At 30.9% G+C, this 8,111-nt stretch overlaps 1 protein-coding gene across 1 annotated transcript in view; it reads right to left on the bottom strand.

Annotated features, from left to right (window-relative positions):
* Positions 1–8,111, bottom strand: part of LOC106755284 (beta-glucosidase 40) — an 18,467-nt gene extending 10,356 nt beyond the window's left edge. The window contains exons 1-10 of the mRNA XM_014637398.2: positions 7,971–8,111; positions 7,725–7,791; positions 7,433–7,491; positions 3,091–3,166; positions 2,719–2,790; positions 2,404–2,491; positions 1,685–1,940; positions 1,471–1,586; positions 1,024–1,232; positions 862–893 (exon numbers count right to left, since the gene is read on the bottom strand). Of these exons, the coding sequence (XP_014492884.1) occupies positions 862–893; positions 1,024–1,232; positions 1,471–1,586; positions 1,685–1,940; positions 2,404–2,491; positions 2,719–2,790; positions 3,091–3,166; positions 7,433–7,491; positions 7,725–7,791; positions 7,971–8,111 (1,116 nt within the window). The remainder of the gene's footprint in view (positions 1–861; positions 894–1,023; positions 1,233–1,470; positions 1,587–1,684; positions 1,941–2,403; positions 2,492–2,718; positions 2,791–3,090; positions 3,167–7,432; positions 7,492–7,724; positions 7,792–7,970) is intronic.

Genomic DNA, 8,111 nt, shown 5'->3' with positions numbered 1-8,111 from the left:
TATATATATATATATATATATATATATATATATATATATATATATATATATATATATATATATGAAAGATTAGAAGTAGCTCTAGTATTAGTGTTTTTGGAAGTAAAGTGACAATTTTAGAAGTTAAGTATATCAATTTCTTCTTCGTCTCTCAAATATTTTTATACCAAAACTTAAAATTGGTAAAATAAGTTAGAATCCAGGAGCCAATCAATTCATCATAAACTTCAACTAGATTGAGTTGGAAAAAAATAATTTTTTTTTTATGCAGATTAATTTTTAATCTGATTCATTTAAATCTGACTCATTTAGATTGAATTTGTAGTGAGTTGAGTTGGCTCACCAACCCACTTAATTTTATTTTACTAATTTATTTTCTTACAAAATTTTAAAAAATACTCTCCTCACTCATTCTGAATTATTTTATATTTTTTTTTATTATTTTGAATTGTCTTGATTTTAATATGTGAAATTTACTTATATTTGAATTAAAAAAATTTATAATTCTTTTTATTTAGAAAAAAAAAAGTTATAATTAGATGAGTTAATGAATTAACCTATTTAACTCACCAACTCCTAATAGATCAAATTAGATTCAAATTTTGTTAACTCGCTAATAAATGAATCAGATTAAAATACTCAGTGAATATAATAACTCAAATCAATAACTCGAATGAACCCTTTTGATACGAAAAGTTATTCTTTTAGCAATTAGGATTGAATTGTAATATTATTATAACAAATATGATTAATGAATAATAATTTCTATTTAATCTTTCTTCTTAAACTTTTATTTCCATTTTTAATACAAAATGTCACATCAATACCTAAAAGAAATATATTCTCATTTATGGAGCTTACCCTTTCTCCGATGACATTGGTGCCATTAAATGCTGAAATGAATGAAAGAAAAAGCATAACAAAATTCAATTAGGTCTATATTAATCAAATGCATCCAAATAACTCAAAAAAAAAAAAAAAATAGAAAGAAAAATAACGAATTGATATTTAGTTCGAACTTACGAAAAGTAAGAACACCAGAATCTTCAATGTAATCATGAAGCGAAACGGCGACGTTGTAGACATAAAGTGTGGTGTAATGATTAATGCCGACAAAATCGAATGAGCCTTTAAGAAGAGTTGCTTGAGATTTAGAAAATGTTGGTAACCTATTTCCCACTCTTTTTCTCATTATTTTTGGATAATCTCCATAAACTAATGGCTCTAGAAACCTGTCATTCTTAACTTTAGTTTACAAACTTTAAAAATGATATTAACTTTTTTACATGTTAAATTGTATTCTAAAATAACATTTATATAATATTATAAATTACATAAACAACACAAATCTCGAACATCATTTATCATATAAAAAATAATAATTTAAAAAATTATATCTATTAAAATATATTAAAATTTAGAATATAAATGAATTTCATTTTTCGACCAAAAAATATATTTAATTATTACCAGCCAAGTTGAAAATCTAAGGCTCGTTGAGCTGCTTCAATATCTTCCTTTGAGTTTGTTGCTGGCTCAACCCAAATCACATCCAGAGATATTCCAATAGAACCCCCTTGTATTTTCTGTACAAGAAGAATCGATTATTATGAATATTGTTAAAGATTGAGAATCGATTAATAATTTCATAATCAGAGTATTTTCTTTATACTTTTTACTTTACCTTGTACTTTTTCCTATAGATGTCTACTAGTATTGCATGAGAATTAAGAACATTATGAGCCACAATATAAGGTTCAGTAGAAGAGTTTCCATGTCTGCATAATTGATGAAGAAGAATAGAACATCTTCCAGGAGCTTCAATTCCAAGATCATATCCCATCATTGCAAATGTATGAGGCTCATTGAAAGTTATCCAATTTTTCACTCTATCTCCAAATTTTTCAAAGCATAATTCACCATATCTTGCAAACTCTTTTCTGTTCAATAAATGCAAAACATTCATATAAATTAATTCTATTATCACTATAATAATATTTTCAAGTTATAAATTAGGTTTAAACCTCTTTTTGGTCCCTAAGTTATGAACGAATGTTCAGTATAGTTTTCGCTTTTAAAAATGTAAACCTTTGATTTCTAAGTTATAAAAAATGTATCAAAAGAGTCCTTTTATGATGTTCATGGTCAAAGTACAAAGAACAATTTAAAGTGTTGTTATTATTAAGAAACAAATCAGAGCAATCTAAAGATGTAATAATTGTTAAGAAACAACCAAAAACAGTATTTCAAGTCAAAAAAGGACTCATTTGATACATTTTTTATAATTTAGAGACCAAAGATTTACATTTTTAAAAACGCAGAGTAAATTGAACATCCACTTATAACTTAGGGACCAAAAAGAAGTTTAAACCTATAAATTAATATCAATTAAATTTCATATACATGATGAAAGGGCTAAGCCATCCCTTATACTTGTCTTCCAATGCTTGGGGTAGGTCCCAATGGTAGAGGGTCACATATGGTTCAATTCCTACAAATATATATATTAGGGTTCATAATAATTACACTCTTATAAATGGTATATATATACAAATAAATGCATGCTACTTATGTTAAGTGTAATTTCTTTTATGAATGGAGATAACTAGATGAAGCCTGTATGTGTAAATAAATTTGTTTAATTTTTTTTAAAACATGATTTATTATCATAATAATAATAATAATAATAATAATAATAATAATAATATAAAATTTTACCTTTGGCTAGTAAGGCATTGATGAGTTTATTGTAGTGATCTATTCCTGCCTGATTAATTTCTCCAGATCCATCTGTCACATTAAGTTTTACATTTTACACTTAGGTTAAAATTCAATTTCTAGAATAGTCATAATTTTCAAGGTCAATACTAAATATTCAAGCAACATAACAAATAATTGTGTATAATAATTTATTTAAAGATTTGAAAAAGGATAAGGAATTAAAATTTGTTTTCATGTTATATTTCCTTTTTTTTTTTGTTTTTTTTATGTAAAGAATGTTTTTTTCCTTATAGCTTCTACCCTGGAATATTTAACATTTCAACTATAAAAAAAATACCTTTAGAAATATCTGAATAATAAAATGCTTACATGGGAAAATTCGAGACCAAGAAATCGAAAACCTGTAAGCATCCATTCCCATGTCTTTCATAAGTTGCACATCTTCCTAGTTGAAAAAAAAGTTAAGATGTACTTGTGAAAATTAAATAAATGGTTTAAAAATATTAATTAGTTCATACACGTAAAATTTATTCTAAAACAAGTTATACTAAATTAACATTTTAAAAATAGACAACATTTAAAAATTTAAAATAATAGTGAGATAAAATGGTTTATTAAGCCTATTTTATATTTACATTATACGAAATCATGTTTCCCCATAAGTGAAAAGTCAACTCCCTGCCTAAAGAAAAGATTTATTTGTGTGTATAACTTAAAACATTCTTTTAGTTACATTTGAAATATATGCACGGGGATATGTCAATGGGTTTAAATAAAAAAAATTATTAAAACAAAAAAATCTCATAGTTTATGCATGAATAATTTAAAGGTTTAATAATTTGAGATATCCCTATACATATTTGTGCCAATTAGATCTTTGTATTTTTAAAGAGTTCAATTAAGTTCTTTTTTATGTAAAACTAAATTAATTATGACATTGCGGTATTTGTTATCTCGTGGCATGCTGAGCTAACAATTAATAAACACTAGTACAGTGAAATCTGGTTTCGTGAATTTATTTTATTTTAAGTTTAAAATAAGTTATATTTAATAAAAATTGTCTTCGTCAATGAAGAGACTTCAAAGCTCATAAATGTCTTAACCATTTTAAATCCAACCATAAACAAACTCTTAGTATTTTTGTTTCCACAATCAATCAACTCCACGGTCTCATGAGAGAGAGAAGAAGAAAACCTAAAAATGGTTGAAGAGAGTTCATCCACCCCCTCACCTCCTCTCCCCTCACCTCGTGTTCCCACACACCACCTCCCACCTCTCTTCCACCCCCAAAATCGCCTTCCTCTTCCTCACCAACTCCAACCTCACCTTCTCCCCTCTCTGGGAAACCTTCTTCTTAGGCTTCGACACCTATCTCTTCAACATCTATATTCACGCCGACCCCCTAATCCAACTGCCTGATGCACCCCTCGAGCCTCCCCATCTCTCATTGTCGTTGCTCGCTGCCTCATCGTCGTTGTACTCCTCAACAACTCCCCTTAACCTCTACTGCTCCCTCTTCTCCCAACATTGCATCCCTCTCGACAAAGTATAATTATTATTTTCAAAATCAAATTAACGTAAAATTTATGAATCATCAGAGGCAAAAACACATTTGACTTAAACTAAACAATCTTGCAAAAAAAATTATCCCAATTTATTTAGGTTATCAATTTTTTTTTTTTTGTAATATCCAACCTATTTTACAGTGTTTTAAAATTGTTCTTCTTTCCATCTCTTCTACTCCATTTAACCAAATAATGTATGGAAGAAGAAAAAGAATGAGAGGTCAAGTGAAATTTTATACCTTAATGTAATATTATTTAATTAGATTTAAAGATATTGTAAATATATGTATATTTTCTATTAGGTTAAAACCATATTTTGGTCCTCATATTTGTTGGTGAATCTCAAGTGGGTCATCTTTTTTTTCGGTCTCAATTGGATCCATAAACTTGTAAATTGAGCTAATTAAGCCCTCTCAGTTAAGTTTTCACTCACGCCATTTACAATGACTGACATGGTGCAAATTGAAAATACTGATGTAGGAATATTATATTAAGTGGAATTTTTTTAGGTGATAACATGACACAAATTTTTTTTTCAGAGTCTTCATCATCCTCCACTCACAAACTCAAACTCAGCACGCTCCATTAGAGCCCTCTGCTGCTCCCTGTCCTCCATGCTCTCCCTCACTGGCCCAAGCCTAATCACCGCGTCGATTCGTCGCCCTAGGAGAAGACTCTCCACTTGAAACAGATAAGGGTATTCTCCATTACAGCTTTCCAATTCTTCTTACATTTTTCAGTGTTGCCATGTCTCCTACCCAATGAAGCACAACCCCTATTTCCCATCTTCCTAATAATGGCTTCTCAAATTCTTCTTCAGGTTTTTCTCTTGCCTCTACATTAAACATTTTCGTATTCTCTGTCTTCTTACTAATTCTGAAATTGTACTACAGCAAGCACTGTTTGTGCCTAAGCTCACTTTTCCTTCCTCTTCCCCTCGTAACGTTGCGTTAATTTTTAGGGTTTTTGATTTGCATATTGCAATTTAGAAATTCATCATGGTGGATCTATTGCGTCGTGCATTAATGACGGAGGCGTGAGGACGAAGGATGAATCGCGATGGCTTACGATTTCCATGGTGGTGTTGTTGCGATGTAGAGCTTGCATTAATGGAGGGTCGCGATGGAGATATAATCGCATCGACCCTATTCGCGAGAAGGTTGGTGTCGCGATGATGATTGAAGATGGCGGCGATTTACGGTTCAATTTCTGCGTTTCAGGTTGAGGGTGGCTGCCTTTCACGGAGAAGATTTCGAGTTTGACTCGCGATGAAGGTTGGGCAAATCGCAGTGGCATTCTGTGGTGGCGAGATGGAGTTGAGCGAGGAAGAGAAGAGCTCTCGCAGTGTGCGTTTGGGTTTCCTGTGGTGGTCCAGTTGCAGAGCGGAAAGGTTTACAGCGGAGCCATGAGCAGTGTAGGGAAGGGGCACAACCATATACAATCGTATCAATTATAAAATAGATTCATCGTCGTCTGAGTTTAGATTGGCTAACCCTTCACTCAATGCCGTCGAAGTCATCATCTTGCGTGGTTGCTACTGCATTTTCCTCGAGGTCTCGCGGTTTCAATTTTGGACTGTTGTCGCCTTTGCTGGTTCACTAGATTTGCAGAGGGCCTTTTTGGTGCATTTCTCGCGTGGGAAGTGAAGGATGGTTGTTTGGCTGCGCACGATGGAGCTCGTTTTGTGTGGTAGAGGCGATCTGGGCTCGCGATCTCGCCTGATTAGTTGAAATGAGAGCAGATCGAAGATGAAGATAGACACGTGTGCACCACTGCTACATCAGCATGAAAAAAATTCCACATAATATAATACTCCTACATCAGCATTTTCAATGTGCACCACGTCACCACAGTTAGACGACGTGAGTGAAAACTTAACGGAGATGGCTTAATTGACTCAATTTTACAAGTTTATGGACCCAATTGATACCGAAAAGAAAAACGAGGACCCAACTGAGATTCACAAACAAATATGAGGACCAAAGACTAATTTAACCTTTCTATTACAACATTTTATATCAGAAAAGAGATTTTTGGTCCTCATCCAACAACAGGATCACTTTTTCTTCTTCACCACCAAGTGGCAAACCCTCATCCTAATTCATCCACACTCTACATCACTATTATTGTCACCCAATTCTTCATGCACGCCACATGTTTGTAAATTTGTCTCAATGACATTATCCTCTCTCCAATGTCACCCTCTTCCTTACACTGTAATAACCCAATGCCATACAACACCTTTCTCATTCTCTTTTTGTATCTCTTCCATCTTTAGATTGTCCTCCGCTCTCTCATCTTCCACTTTCGCCACTAACCACCCTCTCCCCTCGACTTCTCCCCCTCCCAACTCCTCGACCTCTTCTGCCACCAACACTGTGCACTGTTTCTACTAAGTCAACTCAGAAAACTTTACTACAAGTGTTGTCCACAGTACTTCACCGCTAAGCATTTGTTGATTCCACCGAAAAGCTACTGATAGATGATGCCAAAATCGTAAAACCAAACTTCATTCACAACTAATTTTTTACTATAATCCTATTTCCCAATTTCGAACTAGAACAACGAACTACGAAAAACTCTATTTTCTCCAATTTTTCCTAAATTTGCACACACTCAAAATTTGACCCAAAATACCAAACTTAACCCTCATACATTTTAATTTTATTTTCAGAAATAAATATAACGTTATGTTTTTATTAAATTTAACTTATTTTAAACGTTTTTTTAAACTTAAAATCTATAAATATGACAATTAAACCTAATTTAAATATAGAATTAAAATTTTAAAATTAAATAAGGACAAGGTGAATAATATATATATATATATAACAATAAGATTATAATTTAAAGGTGACATCGTGGATTTCAATTCTCAGTTACGTGCATCTTCCTACATGATTACTCAAAATCTCAAATAAAAAAGTCTTCAAATAATTTTATTATAAAAATATTAAATAATAACTAAATTTAAAGATTAAAAATAATTATCATTATATTAATATTATGTAGATAAGATTATATATCATTTCATAAATAAAAAATTATTCATATATAAAATAGTCTTATTATTAATAAAAAAAGTTATAATTAATTTATGGATTAAACTCAAAATTGCATGGTGCCACCAAGTAAACTCATCTTACTTCGTAACGATGGTATTGATCCACTGCAACATCAGCATTGGTATTATCCACTATTTTTCCTGTTACAAATGCAAGAGAAATCGCAGTAACAACATAATCACACATAACAACACAATCATAATAAGTTGAATTTAGAATATTGTTATATTTCTTCAATAAAATAAATAATGATATTATTCAAAACATAAAAAAGTTCTTTTTTTTGACAAATTTATATTCGAATGATTAATTTAAGCACACATAAGAAAAATTTCCATTTTGTTTAATATTTATAGTAATTTTAATAACTTACCAGGTGAATGAGAAAAAGTATCCCACACAGATGGCCCCCTTCCATCTTCTTTTACTGCCCCTTCGTACTATAAAAATATCAACATTATTAATTCAACATATATGTAAACATTTACAATTAAAAAGTATATTAAAGTAATTATAGAATTATTTTTTTTATTGTAAAACGAGAAACTCATAATTATAAGTATTTTACCTGATATATTTAAATATTGATGAATGGTGATAGATAATGTGGAAAGAAAACCTGAAAAGCTGAAGCAGCAGTGCCAAAAACAAAACCTTCTGGAAAGCTTTGCCTATTGATATCTGAGATGCATTTTTCAATCTGAAAAATTACACTCACAATCACTGCCATTGCAACCACATTGCTTCTTCTCAACGCCAT

This window comes from Vigna radiata, unplaced genomic scaffold (assembly GCF_000741045.1).
Source record: "Vigna radiata var. radiata cultivar VC1973A unplaced genomic scaffold, Vradiata_ver6 scaffold_100, whole genome shotgun sequence".
Classification (NCBI taxonomy): Eukaryota; Viridiplantae; Streptophyta; class Magnoliopsida; order Fabales; family Fabaceae; genus Vigna; species Vigna radiata.
Note: the sequence above shows the minus strand (reverse complement) of the source record. Positions and strands in the feature narration are given on the sequence as shown.